This window comes from Electrona antarctica, assembly GCF_951216825.1.
Source record: "Electrona antarctica genome assembly, chromosome: 20".
In the NCBI taxonomy this organism is placed as follows: Eukaryota; Metazoa; Chordata; class Actinopteri; order Myctophiformes; family Myctophidae; genus Electrona; species Electrona antarctica.
This window is the reverse complement of record NC_136801.1, coordinates 7,200,997-7,218,406: the sequence shown is the minus strand read 5'-3', so window position 1 is coordinate 7,218,406 and position 17,410 is coordinate 7,200,997. Positions and strand designations below refer to the sequence as shown.

At 43.8% G+C, this 17,410-nt stretch overlaps 1 protein-coding gene across 1 annotated transcript; it reads right to left on the bottom strand.

Moving 5' to 3' along the window:
* Positions 1–1,787: 1,787 nt before the first annotated feature.
* Positions 1,788–15,814, bottom strand: LOC306913188 (retinol dehydrogenase 10-A). The gene is made up of 6 exons (XM_079489774.1): positions 15,167–15,814; positions 14,417–14,652; positions 6,531–6,629; positions 5,243–5,388; positions 3,931–4,062; positions 1,788–3,479 (listed from the first exon to the last, which is right to left on the bottom strand). The coding sequence occupies exons 1-6, from the start codon at positions 15,483–15,485 to the stop codon at positions 3,356–3,358; spliced, it is 1,056 nt and encodes a 351-aa protein (XP_079345900.1). The 5' UTR covers positions 15,486–15,814; the 3' UTR covers positions 1,788–3,355.
* Positions 15,815–17,410: the final 1,596 nt, after the last annotated feature.

Genomic DNA, 17,410 nt, shown 5'->3' with positions numbered 1-17,410 from the left:
CTGTTTGGATCTACGAGTTCACAACGCGTCACTTGGTGAGCTTGTAGATCTGCTTTTCAAAAGAATCTTGAAAAATGGTAAATAAAATAAATGGTAAATGGTGCATTATATAGTGCATTATATAGTGCATTATATAGCGCCTTTATCCAAGGCGCTTTACATAGACATTCGCCCATTCACACACACATTCATACACCGATTGGCGGCGGAAACCATGCAAGGCACCGACCAGGAACAATTAGGGGTTCAGTGTCTTGCTCAAGGACACTTCGACACTAAATCTGGGGGAGCCCGGGTTCGAACTGGCAACCTTGCGGCGCCGGTTACCATCCGCCTCCGCTGCCTGAGCCACCGCCGCCCCTGTCAGCGAAAATAATTGAAACATTTGGAATATTTTTCAAATATTTTTAAAAGACAAATTATTTTTATGCCACTGTGACAGGGTGACAAGTGTTAGGTACCTGGCCTAGGGGGTGCCAAGATACACAACAAAAAACAGGGGAGACACAGTTTACCAAATAAATAGAATTTATTGATTAACCAAAAATAAGTTATCAAACGATAAATCATGAATAAGCAGATGAAGTGTGGAGATCAGTAGTCAGTGGTGTAGTGCGTGTATGCATGAGTGAAATGTATGTGGGTGCGTGTTGTATGTATTAACAGAAATGTTGAAAAGTGTGCATAGTGGAGAAGGTGCAGGAGGCAAATGAAAAGAACAGAACTCTGGAAGGACTGGGGAAGCAGGCATTTATAGGGCGTCGACACCCGGGCCCAGGTGCGAGCCACTTAGGCTGATCATCATGAGTAGCTCTGCTCCCCAATCCTATTGGATATACTGCATGGCTGTTTATCCAACAGCCCATTTTTGTCTAAAGGCTGGATTGACTCACAATGTGGAACGACAATCATGCTGATCGGCTACTAGTCACAAGAATTGTCCTAGAGAGGAGAAAGGGCAGGGTGGGCGTCCTCCCAACAATGGAAAGCAAGTGAGAGAGAGAGTCTTCTGTTCGTCAACATTGCTGAAGACACACTTTCCTGACACCCAACTGCATTGAATGAATCGAGGGTGATGGAAAGTAACTAAGTAGTAAGTTCATTTACTCAAGTACTGTACTCAAGTACTTTTTGTACTTAACCCATTTAGGCCTGACGTCGAAATAAATAAAATAAGTCTTCTGAAAGAATATATATTCAAAGATTTGTGCCACATTTTCACGATTTTTCAAAAGCTAAAGTATAACATAATGCTTAGTTAAAACACCAAAACACCAAAACGGGTGGAGTATTTCCGATTACCAATACTTTTACTTCTACTCCACTACATCTCAGAGGCAAATATTGTACTGTATTATAATTGTGTATTACAATTATTTGAGAACTATTTGAGTTACTTTGTAGATTTGGATTATTATTAGAAAACATACATTAACCACTTCATTACTGTACTTTGGTTATTTGAAAATAGCCGATCTACAAGCTCACAGCGTGGCACGAAGCCTTCTGAGCTTGAAGATCTGCTATTTTCAAAAGATTTTTAAACCTTTTGAAAAACTTTGTTTTGTAATTTTGATGCCAATACGGTCTCATCTCCCCACTTGTTATCAAATTAATGCCCTACTTTGTCATACTGTCACACAAAAGAATGTGACACGTTTGTGCTTGAAGATCGGCTTTCTGACTGTTTCAAATTTCAATCCTGAAAAGTAAAGGATTTAAACATATGAGGTTCCCACCCGACAGCAATGCCATTTAGGTTCATGAATCAATGAAGACACACCAACTTAATAATCTAAATCACTTTATTAATTTAAGTTAGGTAGAGACACTAAACATCGGAACCACATTTGCCCCGCAATGGAGCAGTCTTCAGAAAATTACAAAAAGAGGCTTATGTCATATATACTGTCCACAAATGGCAAAAATTAAGAGGTAGAGAATTTAGGCTCATCACTGTGACTGAAGGAATGATGCCTACTGGAATGTAGCTGGAATTCAAAAGACTCGTGTCTTCCCAAAGGTATATATAAAATATGAATACAACAAATATTATGGAGACAGTCATTTTGGGATACTCAGATACAACAGTTTAACGTCTACATTTCACTGTAACTGGACACGGTGGACGATGGGCAGCAAAGTGAAAGCATCACTTTGGAACAAATATGGTAAGCTAGAGTGTCTTAATACATTGTGTTCAACCATACATCAGACTGGAGGAGCATCGGTGTGACGGGAGTTTCATGTCATCTCTTAATGACTGGTTTACTGCCAATAATAACGTAACTGTTGTTAAATTCTGAATTTACAAGAAATACAAAATAATAATAATAATGCTATATCCCAAACATTGTGAGAACAAAGGTTTTCTCTCAATATCAGTACAACCCTAATTGAGCTCTGGCCATCGATCCCTCATCCCACACAGACTTGGAAAGAGGTTAGTCCATAGAGACCTAATGTAATTTAAAAGGACACTGTAGCATTCAACACATCTTTATATGGACCGCCCTGTGAAGACTCCCAGTCGGCCAAATATAGACTGCTATAAATCCAACCGGGGCGCCGTTACCGTTAACCATTTCATCAGCAACATCTAGTCTACATGTTTGTATCAAAAAAACAAAACAAAACAAAAAACACACAAAAAGTACATAAAATTACATTAACGTAATGTTGTAAATTACAAAAATTGTGTTTCTTCATCGCAATTTGATGACCGTTGCATCACAATTTGATGACCTTTGCAATCAGTGAGTACAACAAGCTACAATCATAGCCGTGTAATTTGCAAACTGTGTGGTTCCTTTCTGATTAAGGTCAAGCCTCTGGAGATACTGGGGTCTGTTGTGAAATGTCAGGGTTGGCAGTGTAGAGAGAGAGTCAGTAATTACAGTGCATGTCTACAAATAAACAAAACAAACAAAAGTGACACAGATTTCTTTTTCTTACTGTTCATACAGTAACATACTGTATATTTCCACAAAGACACTAGATAAGGCTGGTGACTACATTATGTAAATAGTTAATTACTGAATACCTTTTTTTTTCATATGATTTTTCAAAACTAGTGACACAGTATATATAGATGTTGGTTTTGTTTAAACAAACCTTTAGAAAATAAACAGACAAAACAAAGTCAAATAAATCCTTTGTGTAGTACACAGCTTTCCTTGTTCCATGAGGAACAATATGGTAAACCGTTGCACTTGCTCAATGCAAGTGCACCAGTCTAGATACAGTCTCGTTTTTCCCTTCCGCCTTTTCCCCAATACACCCTCAGTGGTCGTATCCTCATGCTTGCAGTGTGATGTGCCCCCCTTGTGTGTTGAAAAGCAGCACTCCCTATAGGCTAGATCCCGTTCTTGGCTTCATTGTTATTCATGGCCTCCTTCCGCTGAGCGAGGAAGGGGTACATACACTTATCAGCGCCCAGGAACCGGTACATGCACACGATGGCCTCGAAGGGCAGAATGCTGCGAAAGACAAGAAGAGAAACCAATTAGGACCACGAGATTGCTTACTGAATCTCACCTTTGTCCCCCTTGCACACTTTGGTTTGTTTGTTCGATCGATCGATCACCCAACACCATACTTCACACTCAACTACACTAATGATTCTACAGAGTTAAAACAATAAAATGAATTATATATGAATTTATATATATATATAGTCTCCATCACTTTGCTCTCTTCATTGTACCTTCTTATTTACTGTCTATGGGGTTTGGGGGTTGCCTTTCCTGTGACATTCCTTCAATAATAATTTTGTAAAAAAAAAAAATGTATTCTCGGTTTACTAAAGAGCTGACTAACACTCCATAACAATAATTACTAGCTTTTACTTTTTTGACCGAAAATATAACTTACAGCACCTTTAAACTAGCCTATACAATATGGAGATTAGACTGGTCCCAGGCAGCTCACCTTTTCATGAAGTTGACCATATAGACGATGCGCGGTGTGCAGATCATATGCTGGTCAGTGAGGATGGCCCTCATGGCCTGTTTCACACAGAACTCTGGCTTCAGGGGAGGGAGGAACGGCTCGATCTCCTTCCTGCAGATAGAACATTTTCATGGGTTATTTACTGACAGCTCTGCTGAGGATACACACGTAGCTAGCCCATTTTGGGCGGGAACCCCTTTTGGTGTTAGCATTATGTTATGCTTTAGCTATTGAAAAATAGCAGATCTACAAGCTCATAGCGCGCCACCGAGTGGCGCGCTACGAGCTTGTAGGTCTGCTATTTTTGAAAAATCGAAGAACCACTGACATAGAAACATAGCTTTTTCAGAAAACTGTCAGGATGTAGAAGACATTTTTAGAATCTGATCTCAGGTCAAAATTATTTATCCTGTATAACGTAAAGGCCCTCCGGCAGTATAGTCACGTGGCTTTCATGATTATGTTTAATTCAAAGCGCATTTCTACGTGGAAGCCATAACAATGCAGGGGGGGAGAGGGAGGGCGGGGGGGTACTTAGGGCAGTGTACCATATTGGCAGTCTGCACACAAATGAGGGACATGCTGGGGTTATTTAAAAGACACATTAAATGAGAGATTAGACTGTAGAGCTGAAAATTGGGAACTGCTTTTTCTGGTACATGGACAAGGGAGAGTATTTCATAGAGGGATTCTAAAAACAAAAGGGTCTGCCAACTGTTGATTTTAACCATGCCACAAAGGGCTATTACAGTGACCGAGGGGAGGGGAGGGGGGTTAAGCCCAGGTGCACCTGTTGGCTGTTTCAGAGGTTCTCTGCTGGGAAACTAGCCCCCATTGTTTGGATGAAACACTCACCAAGGCAGTCAGGGGACTTTTTTAATATCCTATAACACAATCATTACCTTGATTGCTGTTTTGAAGTTCAAATGGCACGGTGTGTGTGTGCGTGTGTGTGTGTGTGTGTGTGTGTGTGTGTGTGTGTGTGTGTGTGTGTGTGTGTGTGTGTGTGTGTGTGTGTGTGTGTGTGTGTGTGGTTGTGCGCGTGTGTGCGTGTGGCAATTTCACATGAATGAAAATTGGAATGGAGATGATAGCATGCCCTTCTCAGGTGCAAGGGCAACTTTAACCGCTTATGTGCTATTTTATAGCTTTAAAACTTTCACGAATAGCGGAAATAGCCAATTTATTTGTCGCTATTTAAGAAACTTTGTGAAACATTTTGACAATTTTCGACTATAATGAGATGCCCAAATTAGGGACGCCTGAGTGATTAGAAAGAAATAAAGCTCACCTTATTCTGCAGCCCTTGAACATGCCCGTGTCAACCAGGTAGGGGCACACTAGAGTCATGTTGATCCCGTCCTTTTCTGAGGCCTTCAGCTCGTGGCTCAACGACTCGTGGAAGCCGATGGCACCAAACTTACTGGCGCAATAATCCTGGGGAGGAATAATGAGAGAACAGGTTAGCCCTGTTAAAACTCTGCCGTGGCTGTGTTGCCTTGCACGCCTGGGACCAAGGTGAACATTATCAAACGCGCCCTGGAGGCACGGAGGTTTCTCCTTCCTGTTAATGACACGGCCACAAAACCCCCAGCTAGCCCGTCCCTCCGTTCTACGGTTTCATTAGCATTCTTCTCCCGTGCATCAGGAGACCGCTCGGGCTGGCGGTCGTGTTTTGATGTGGTTTACCGTGGAAATAATCTTCTGAAAACAGCTTGGGCAAACACAGATGCACATTGCTAAACATGGGACGGATAAAGAGGATTTGACTGCGCCCACATAACAGCCCTGATGCCAGCTTCCCCCGCCCACCCCACCCCACCCCACCCCTGAAATTAATGTGCAGCCCTGGAATCACATACAAGGCATTTCCAGGAAGCATAATAGGTCAATATAAATTGACTACGCTTCAGTCCCTTTGAAGGGAGACCTATCGTTAAGGATGAATGCTTGTGCAACAAAAGCAAACGTGCAGCTATAAAAACACAGGCAAATGGCCCAGTAGTCCCTATAGTCCATCTGAAAATGACACCAATCCAGCCGCGGATAAATGAGCAGAATTCTAAATTATCAAAATAGGGCCTTCAAGGCGGTCCACCCATTTAGTTCTTTCAATAGTTACGGGGATAAATGACTGCACTTAAATAACAAAAAAGAAAGTGAACTCTAGGAAGTCATATAATTAAAAGACAAAAAACTATAGGGAAAGAAACCAAAACCTAGTCTATTTGGATGTTGCGGTGACCTGAATACTGAGTGAGTCTGAATTGTTCACAAAGCGCTGATGAAGATGTCTCTGCCCCTCTGGGAGCTGTCAGCTCGTTCTGGCCCCGGGGCCAGAGCCCAATAGGGGCCTCACACCCCCACTGCTGCAGATAGAGGACTCTATACGCTCATCTCTGGCCCTTAATTTAATGGGTGGAGGGACAGCAAGAGAGTGGGTCTAACCTCCCCGGCGCAGTGTGCTAGCTGGCATTCTGAGGTCTTTTTTTTTCCTTTTTTTTTTTAGAAAGCCACTGGTTGGGACAGACGGAGGATGGATGTGTATGCATGTATGTGTGGTTGTGCATGGTACTAACCTCCACTCCAGCTGTGCTGAATAAGCCCAGAGAGCTGGCAACCGTCACAATGTGACCATGGTTCTGCTCCAGCATCTTGGGGAGAAAAGCCTTGGTGGTCTGCGAGAAGGACAGAAGAAACAGAGAGAGGGGCGGGGGTGGGGGGGGGGGGGAGGAAGGTTAGTTTGACTGGTACAGCTCGTCTTGTGCCAAAGCCCTTTGATCCTCTCTCTCTCCGTCCCTTTCGCCATTTCTGTCTCTTTCTCCATGGTGACGCAGAGAGAGAGAGGAGGCCCTTGAATGAGAATTCATAACAGTCTTTGGGAATCTATAGCCACTGGAGCTATAGTTTGAAAGTCGGGATGAACGTCACTTATAGTAGTCATATTTGATGATCTTTATAGTAGGTGGGAATTGTAGTGATTATTCACTGACAAATGTGTGCACGCGCACTTTTGTGTGTATGTGTTCTCTGCTGTGGAGAGAGAGTGCTGGCTTTTTTCTTCCCACACAGATCTGGTACCCGATGGGCCTGAGTCTAAAGACTTGTTGACAGCCCCAATCGTAGGCTTCCGTTCACTCAACACTTTCCCACAATGCAATTCAGCCCCATGTCTACCCTACCCACACGGCCTTGTGTCCTGCCCAGGAAGCGGTCAATAGAACAATCCATTCACAGAATATGATAAAAAAAAAGGAGATGAAAGTGTTTTGTCGTTTGCCACGTGAGAGCCTAAGTGGTTCCACTGGCTGATCCAAGGAGAGGTTTAGTGAGGTAGTGAGAAGAGCAACACCGGGGAGGAGATGGAGGGGTTACCGTTTTCTAACTTGGAGATCCATTTCTCATTTGGCCTTGCCTGCATGCCGACTTTGGAGTTTACCCTGTGCACAGCATGGGCCAATCAGCAGGTGTGCCGTGTGACAGCAATCACATAGGAACTGACCAATCACTCTCCCCCTAGGAGGTCTACAAACAACCAGCAGGCCCTTTTGTTGTAGCACTGCTAATTCTATTACTATATTCAGATGTGCTATGGTCTGTTATGTGGCATAGTAGTACCACAGTAAAATACATATGCTTACGTGTATAAAGAGAGAAAGAGAGGGAGAGAGAGCGAGAGAGAGAGAGATTTGATTTGAGTCTATATTTGATGATACAAATGAACAGTTACAGATTGTGGTTGGCTGGTATGTTAGCGTGGTCAGAGTGGGTCTGAGACGAGGATGATTTAATCTCCTTTCTAAACTTTTCCTGGAGGGAAGTACAGAGCATGGTACCAGCTAGTACAGCTATGTAACCACTGGCAGAGGAGGAATGCCTCATTAAAACTGGAGCAGAGTGAAACTCTGTCAGACACATTAACTTCCAGTGTCATCTGTACAGTGTTTGAACTGATAGCACTGATCGCATTTGACAACCGCCGGCAGTTCCGAGATCCCGTACTCCCCATTGTTATGCTAGGCAAATGCAACTGTAAGCATTAAATCAAATCCAGGCCAAAATCCTTTATGAAGCAGGAAGGGCTGGTTTTAAGAAGCTGGCATGAGAGACCTTTGCAGCTTTAGAGTTCTTACTGTAGCCAGGTATAACTGATCTGACTCCACTCCAAACTACCAAACATGTGCACTTTTCCAGGACATTAAATCTGAAATTGCTACAATATACAACTCTTCGAGTGATGGGGGCCCTAATAGAGGGGGAGAAGGAATATGAGGCCCGAACAATCGCTGAGAAAGGGCTCTGTGTGCCAGGATGACAGTGGGTGAGGGAGGGTTGCGTGCAAATGAAGCATTAGCTCAAGATATGCCCGTACCTGGCTGGAGCCAAAGCTTCCCAGCCCTACTCCCACTGCACCCATCTGAGAGGGGGGAATGACTTCATGGTCCAAGCCTGAATGGGAGATACAGTAAACGGGGACATTTTTGCTGAACCGTATGAAAATAACGAACTAGGAAGCAAAGAGGGGAAGACAATGGGCTGAACGTGACTGTCTGACCGTTCCCTCTCTTGCCCCATGATGTCCTGCCTCTCATGGCATGTGGCTGTGACCTCCGCTGACCTCTTAGACACGAAATGTGTGAAAGCAAACAGGAGCTCATGTCTTACATCAGAGCCGCCGTAATTGGGTCTCAACGCTCCCTGTTCCGCTAAATTACCCGTCGACACAGCCGGGCCTCCTTCGCCCATGCGGGGGTACTCTGCCCGCGGTGCCCCCTAATTGGTTTGTTGTCCCCAGGATCAGTAGAGCCACACAAAGCTTCTTGCAGCTGGGGTGTCAGGCTGCATTAGTGCTAGCGTCTGACCAAAAGGAATATGAGCAAAATATTGGCCTTTGCTTAGGACCAGATGGCCATTTAATTGGGCTGACCTCTCCCCTGATGAGTGTTAGAATAGTTAATGCTACGGTGACCACTGATTACAGTCGCCAGTCAGCCTGTAAAAAGGAAACCTAGAGCTACTACGGCAGTCCCACCAACCCACACTTAGCGATGGGGGTGGCGGGCAGGGCCCAATTCTCCTGGAAATCGACCGCATCAACAAGCCAGGCTGGTCTCTTTTTCCCAGAACCCAGTGTGTTCCCCAGACACATTAAGCAGGTACATGGAAAGGGAGAGGCCTACATGGGAATAGCGCTCCAGTGAGGGGTACAGGTGCACAGAGCTTGAGGAGGGGGCCATATAAAACCAGTCAAGTAGGACCCTTCTGCCTGGCTGGTTCCTTTCTTTTGGCTACAGCAGGAATGCTGCCCGCGGAACTTGGCTCCTGTCGCCTGGCATCTCGTCAAGCTGATCCACAGACAAGAAACCAATTGTCAGATAAGTGGGTCAGGCAGCAGCTCGCCATTACCCTCCTCGCCTTCCTTGCCTGTGGATGGGACAGAACTGCCTTCCTTTCTCTTTTCCTTCCTCTCCCGCATCATTCGCCGCAGGACTCTGTGACGCTACGTCAATGCTAAGAGAGTATAAAGATTCTGCAAGATGGTGCGATCACTGCTTAACACCTGTTGAGTCAATCGTTGGAAAAACAACGCAAACCCAGCATTCCCCGCATAACGCCACGTCCCTTGTATGAGTAAACGTCAGGCCCTTCCAGTACCACCACTCTGCAGCTGGACTTATCAAAGCGGCATCAAGCCAATTACAAGTGATGACCCCCTGCCTCATAAAACCTGAAGGAAGTCAGGCGCTGAGTCAGTGCTGTGTGTGTGTGTGTGTGTGTGTGTGTGTGTGTGTGTGTGTGTGTGTGTGTGTGTGTGTGTGTGTGTGTGTGTGCGTGTGTGTGTGTGTGTGTGTGTGTGTGTGTGTGTGTGTGCGTGTGTGCATGTGGCAGAGCCGGATGAACAGTGTTGGCCTCCGTGACTCTCTTGCAGCTGCACTCACTGACTCCAAATCAGTTTGAGGGCGAGTCAGAGGGGCCCGTGGAAGGAGGCGAGGAACGGTGTGCGGTCTGAGCCCGGTTGGCCTGGCACACACACACACACACACACACACACACACACACACACACACACACACACACACACACACACACACACACACACACATACACTCTCTCTCTCTCTCTCTAAGATAACCACCCACTTCCTGCTCATGCCTCCAACCCGGCCCCATTCCCACCGTACTATCCAACAAAATTAAAAAACTTGCACACAAAATGAAAAGAGAAAGCACTTTCTCTATCCCATCTGGCACCCTGGCTATACCCTGCCCTGTTGCCACACACAGCAGCACAGTGTCGATAGAGGAGAGAGCAGTGAACCTGCTGTCATGTCGCTCTGCATGGAGAAACTGGGTGGTTAGAGGTGGTGGGTGGGAAATTGCAGAAGTCCAACATTATTTTGGAGGTGTAGACATGTAAAGTACTTTGAAAAGTGCTATAAGTCTGGTGTATTATCACATTCTGGGCGGGAACCCCTTTTGGTGTTTTAACTAAGCATTATGTTATACTTTAGCTATTGAAAAATAGCAGATCTACAAGCTCACAGCGCACCACCGAGTGGCGCGCTATGAGCTTGTAAGTCTGCTATTTTTGAAAAATCGTGAAAATGCGGCACAGATCTTTGAATATATATTCTTTCAGAAGACTTATTTTTTTTATTTCGACCTAAATGGGTTAATATTATTATTATTATTATTATTATTATTATTATTATTATTAAATATTATGGTATGTATGTTGCTTAGCTGGAAGCATGTCCAGCTAAGCAACATACATACCATAATATCTAATAATATTATAGTAATAAGAAGCCCTAGAAGAATGATGTTGTGGACCCACAGGATATTTTTGTGATGCTAGGCAAGCTTAATAACGTAAGCATATAATGTTACATTACACTGTTCCCTTCCTCTGAAAGTGGATCACACAAGGATGATGCGCCGCAGCCTGTTTACAGTCATCATTAACACATTGAAACGAGGTAGAAACTAGAAAATGAAAGTGATGGACAAAATTGGTCCACTTTCAAACGTAATCCCTTAAAGGAGAATTCCATGCTAGAAGGCTTTCTTACCTTTATTTGTAGTTGTTATGTCCCCACCAAAGAGGTCCAGGTGTTATTTTGTGCAAAACCTCCTTATTGGCTATTTCCCCTACCATAAGCCGTAAATGAATTGTATTGAATTGCATTGAATTGAATGGGGCTATGGGGTGTTGTGCTAATTTGCTTATTTCCATCGCTTTTATTATATCCTCTCTTCATAATGTAAATAATATCCCAAGCGGCACACTTTACTACTTATTTCGATGGAAATAAGCGAATTAGCACAACACCCCATAGCCCCATTCAATTCCTATTCAATTCAATGCAATTCATTGAGGGCTTATGGTAGGGGAAATAGCCAATTACATTACATTACATTACATTACAGTCATTTAGCAGACGCTTTTATCCAAAGCGACTTACAATAAGTGTATTCAACATAGGTAGGGAACAAAAACTACTAATCACCAGAAGTCTTTAGTGCATTTTCTGCAAAAACAAGCAACCAAGAGTATACCTAGCGCTAAGGTAAAAGTGCAATATATCAGCTACCTATAAGGACCTCTTTGGTGAGGACGTAACAACTACAAAGAAAGGTAAGAACGGTAAGAAAGCCTTCTAGCGTTGGAATTCTCCTTTAATTGGGCAAAAAGTCCATAGGAAGTTAAAGAATGAAATAAACAAACAAACAAATATAGACAGACAGACAGACAGACAGACAGACAGACAGACAGACAGACAGACAGACAGACAGACAGACAGACAGACAGACAGACAGACAGACTCTCTGTAATATACTTTCAGTGCCAGCATGCAATAACAAAGAATTGTGCCTCTATAGACTGGGTTTAAAATCCACTACAGACATGATTGTATGACTATGCTCTATCTAATGGGGGCATTTGTTGGGTGAGTCATGATGAGCCACAAATAGTGCGTTTAAAAAGCCGCTACACAACCAAAACAAAAGCTTTGTGCAACGTGCCACCTGCATAGCAGAGAGCAACTGTACCATGTGTTTGTCTAAGGGAGGAAAGCGAACAGGTCCGTCTTAGTTAAGCTCCATTCATTCCAGCTTGTGTCTTTAATGAACCACATCCTCCATTCTGACTGTCGCCATTCATTAGGCCATGCTTTCATCAGGCCCACCCCTTAAAGAAACCACGCTCTCCGTAGAACAACAGAGAACACAGCCGGCGTGGACCCCTAATGAGAATCCCAACTCATCCAACCACTGGATCCTGACTTCACATGTTGGATCTAAATGGATGAAGTGGTTGGGCCAGCGGAGAAGCGCATGACTGGTTGAAAGGAGCATCCACCAAGGGTGTTAAATACACAACCTTGTTTGACAACACAACACATTTGTGCTTGATTAATCCGAGCTGTAAATCACTGAGGCTATTCACAGTGATGCTAAGAATATAGTCTCTGTGCATAACCGTAGTCCAAGATTTTCTGAAGATGGCATTTACGTTTCCTGTGCTTGTTCATTTTCCCATAACTTTGTTTGATTGGCTCGGCAGCAGGTTTGAACTGGAAACACATATGACACCTTCACGTGTGGTCCCAGTTCAATTCTGCTGTACACCAATCACACGAAGCTATGAGAACATTAACTGGACCAGGAAAGAGGTACGCCACCATCTGGAAACCTGGGGGTTATGCACAGAGCGCAAAAAGTACAACTCGGAGCCAAAACTGTGAACACCATCCACTTCACTCTATAATGATAATTAATTTAAATACGGTCACAGATTAAATACGGTAGTCAGTGCAGGCCAGGGCCTGCAAACAAGCTAATCACAGATTCTCAGGCGTTACGAACGACTCCACAGCAGGTCTCTAAACAAATTAGTGCACCATCAACACACAGTCACTCCACAGGGGTGGTCCTTGGAGCCAAGCAATGCAATCACCTCTCAATACTGATTTGCTTAATGATTGGAGAGGGAGGTGGGAGATGCCCCCAATACACACACACACACACACACACACACACACACACACACACACACACACACACACACACACACACACACACACACACACACACACACACACACACACACCATACACCCCCACCCCTATCAACAAGGATGTGCTTCTCAATGGGCTTCTAATTGGCCTGGCTGGGTACTTTGTCTGCCTGTCCTCTCTCAACATGCACGCGCCCCACACACACACACACACACACACACACACACACACACACACACACACACACACACACACACACACACACACACACACACACACACACACACACACACACACACACACACACACACACACACACACACACACACACACACACACACACACACACACACACACACACACACACACACACACACACACACACACACGATTCAACACTACACCTTGTACTTATCTAAATATCTCCATATCTCCATATTTTCTCCATCAAGCACACCTATAGTCTAGTCACTTTATACTATAGCAGGCCAGGAAGATGAAGCCAAATGGAGCTATATCACTCAGTAAAAGCCGAACATTGCCTGCCAGCAAGAAAGTGTATAGCTGTCGTATGCAGCAAGTCAGTGTGTCAGACCAAACAGATCTCTCTGTCCGCATCACGGACGGACAGGGAGATTTGTACAAGTGCAGCTCTGCACAGCAGAGGAGGGCTGACATACCGGGGGGATCACTGATGATGCACGCTGCCAAACAGCTGCCTCTGCCGACTTCAAACCCAACCCAGTGACTGCTTTGATAGAACAGAACTAACTCCATCTGAAGTCTTAAAGATGCAAGGGCTGCTGTTTTTCGGTCTCTCACTCCTGATAAAAGTACACAAACACGGACAAATACACGCGCGTGTGGTGTGCACTCGTGTCGTACACGTACAGAGATTACACACAAACGCAAAGTGAATTGGCCCTGACTCTTGTGTTTGGCACACAGGGGGATAGGATTATGAATAGGCATGCAAGACACAGTGGAAACATTCCTGTGAACCTGGCACCACTTGAACACACTTGATAACATTGTGCTCATGGAAACCAAAGCAGATGTCTTATGGGACTGATGTTATCATAATGGAAATAATAACAATATCCACATATACTACTCACAGGACGGGATGAAGGTTAAGTAGCTGCAAACAACAGCACAACTGGATGCTTTTATCGCCTATTCCAATACTGTTTCCAGCTATTCCACTACGTCAGTGGTTCTCAAACTTTTTAATTTCAACAATCCCCAGTTTGGCATGCATAAGGCATGGAACGGGTCCATTTGGTTCCATTTCTGCGCTCCCTGAGTTACAGAACAGCAAGTGTCCATTTGGTTCCTGACTATCGACAAGGGCCCCTGGGGGTCCCCATACATACCCCACTTTTTGAGAACCACGGCACTTAAAAGATACACAATATTGTAGATGCTGAAGATGCAACTCACCCAGAAGTGTGCGTGGCAGTTGACCACCATGGTGCGTTCAATCAGCTCGTCAGGGCACTCTAGCAGGTGGTGGCCCGAGACAACACCGGCGTTGTTTATCAATATGTCCACTTCTCCCACCTCACGGCGCACCTTTTGAGCGATGGAGTATACGTTCTCACGCTTGCCCACGTCGCACACATAGGTGTACACCTGGGGTTGGAAAGCAGGGACCTCCTCTACCCCGCCAACTGGTCCTATATGGAGAAGCAAAAGAGAGGGAGGCAAAATGTCAGTGGAAACGTCATACAGATAAAATACCACATGCAGGCCAGCATTACAGATTATGATAATACATGGAAATAAACTGTATAGCCTCATCTTAAAAGTTTGTTTTGCAATAATATGAATTGGATAATTGAATAGCTGCCGGGTGATCTTGCTTACACAGTTGTTACAGCCCCTTATAATGATATATTGCTCTATTATTAAGATTATTAAGGAGCTGTGACATAATTGTGCAGCTGCCAGCTGGTGTACTTGCTATTCGGTCAACAATTTGCACCACTTATGAAATTAATGAGGCAGAAACACAGAAACAAGTCAATAGAGTTAAGAGGGAAGGTTTTGTATAGAAATGACATGGGGAGCAATACTGTCTTATTAAAGATTTGATTTCTCAATGGCCTAATTATGACATTCTGAATAAAAAACATCGAACAAACATGCATGGTTTCATAAGCTTAATTGATTCACAATAGGCTGACTTACCATCTTTAGGCACGGGGTTGTCCAGTTCACGGTATATCTCCCTGACCATTTCTGCCGTTTCCTCGTTGCTTTGGCTGTTAATGTCCCATAACACCAATACAGCTCGTCTCCGTGCGAACTCCTTAGCGAAGAGCCGTCCAAGACCACTTCCAGCCCCGGTGATCACACACACCTGTCCCGCGACACTCTTCTCCTTTGGTCGCACAATCCATTTAGAGCCGGCATGTATAAAAGCCCAGAGCACCTTCACCATGACCACACAGAACTCCGCGAGAATGATCATCATGTTGGACATGGTGGTGAGCCAAGGATGATGCATAAAAAAAATTTAAAGAAAAAAGAAAAAGGAAAAAAAAGAAAATTGCGCACCTCGGAGCGTTTGTGCGCTCGGCTTGGAGATGGAGCGACAGGGCTACGGTTGCATGCAATAAATCTACTTACTGACAACACTGTCGTAAAACGTTATAAATCTATAGAGGATCACACTGAAGTAAACGAAAAGGCGCGCGCACGACCTTCACAGCCGAAGAAAAAAAAATATATTAGGTGAAGAAAGAAATTAAAGATCAGTTTAAGGTAAGCTTATTCTCAGTCAAGAGTCCAGCTGTTACTACTACTGCTGTTTGAGTTAGAAGCACAAGCTTCTTTCTTTCAACTCTCGGATGTGCCTGTCTGCTCTTCTGTGCTCTGCCACTCATCTCAAGCGCTTTTTATGCACTCAGTGGACCCAATGGGGCTGAGGCTTGAGCGTCTGTCACAATGAAGCGGCAGGTTCACAGTCTACACATGCGAGACTCAGACGTGATGCAGAAGAAAGGGAGGGAGTGAGGAGGATCTTTACACAACAATTACCATTTTGATTTCCATTTCCTAAAGCAATAGGTTACGGGAAACACGAGGCTAGAATACACTTCGAGGTGTTATATTATGTTTAGTTGGGGGTTAGGCTACTTAAGGCTACTTGATCTGCTACTAATTCGGGTGAGAAAAGACACTTAGAGCCTTAATACACAAGACTGGTATAGGCTACTAAAAGCCTAGATGCATATTGCGATTAGATCGTTTAGCCTAAAGACACAGAATTAGTCACATTATTTGTGAAATTGAAATAACATAGGCCTATTTGTGCGCACTTTTGAGTTTTAAATCGCTATTTGATGTTTTAAAAACAATAGAAAAAAAAACATCAAGATGAAAATAAAACCCCATAGATATACGGCCATATACAGACCTTTTCGTGCAGATTATCATGGTTTAAGTCTAAATATAGACTTAAACCATGAGTCTATATTTATTGTTGTCTGCTTCTCAGACAGATACCCTGGGTAAATATAGTAATCATTTCATTTAATTTCATATCTTGTACATCTCAACTAATTCCAAACTAATTGTAGGTAAATTAGAGTTTTGTAAATCATTCACTTGGGGAATGATATGTGTCCATGGAAGGCCGTTAACCACTTAGATATTAATTTAAAAATGATGTTGTTGCCTTTAAAGTTTAAATAAACTTATAAACTAATAAAAATGAATGGACCCACATGATATACTACATGTGTGTGTGTGTGTGTGTGTGTGTGTGTGTGTGTGTGTGTGTGTGTGTGTGTGTGTGTGTGTGTGTGTGTGTGTGTGTGTGTGTGTGTGTGTGTGTGTAAATGTGCTCCACATAATCAGACAGATCAGATGATAACACATATGAATTATTTTCATAATGCAATACTGCATTTGGATGCTAGTGCAGCCTGAAATAGCCTGAATTGATTTTCATTTCCAGCGAGCCTGCCTGTGTAATGGAATGGTCCAGGTTCAGGAAGGGAAACTTCTTTCCATTTGGGGATAACCTGGTCTGGAAATGAAGCGTGAACGCCCTCTGGCTGTCAGCAAGTGCATAAATATCACCTGTTGCCTAGGCCGATGAGAGAGATAGCAGCAAATGCAGCTAAGGAAGGAATAGAGTAGACCTGGACCTAGATGATAGTAGATCCAATAAAACTTATACTCTTATTTGAGTACATGCATGCATGGTCCCCCCCACCCCTTTCCCCCCTCACTGTATATATGTTTCTTTTCCCCTTTTACCTCCCTTATGATGAATTCCTGTTCTGTTCTTTGACTATATAGAAGTGTCTATTTGTACGTCTCTAAATGTTTTGATGAATTGAACAAGGTGGACCCTCTTGTAAACAAGTGTAATGCTTAATTGGGTCGTCCACTCAAAGTTAACAGTCTTTGTATTGAGTTTGT

Coding starts and splice junctions, on each gene's coding strand:
- LOC306913188 (XM_079489774.1), bottom strand. CDS start 15,485: ATGCATCATCCTTGGCTCACCACCATGTCCAACATGATGATCATTCTC. Junction 4,063..5,242: donor TTCAAGGGCTGCAGAATAAG/GTGAGCTTTATT, acceptor TTCTATCTGCAG/GAAGGAGATCGAGCCGTTCC. Junction 3,480..3,930: donor ATGGTCAACTTCATGAAAAG/GTGAGCTGCCTG, acceptor TGTCTTTCGCAG/CATTCTGCCCTTCGAGGCCA.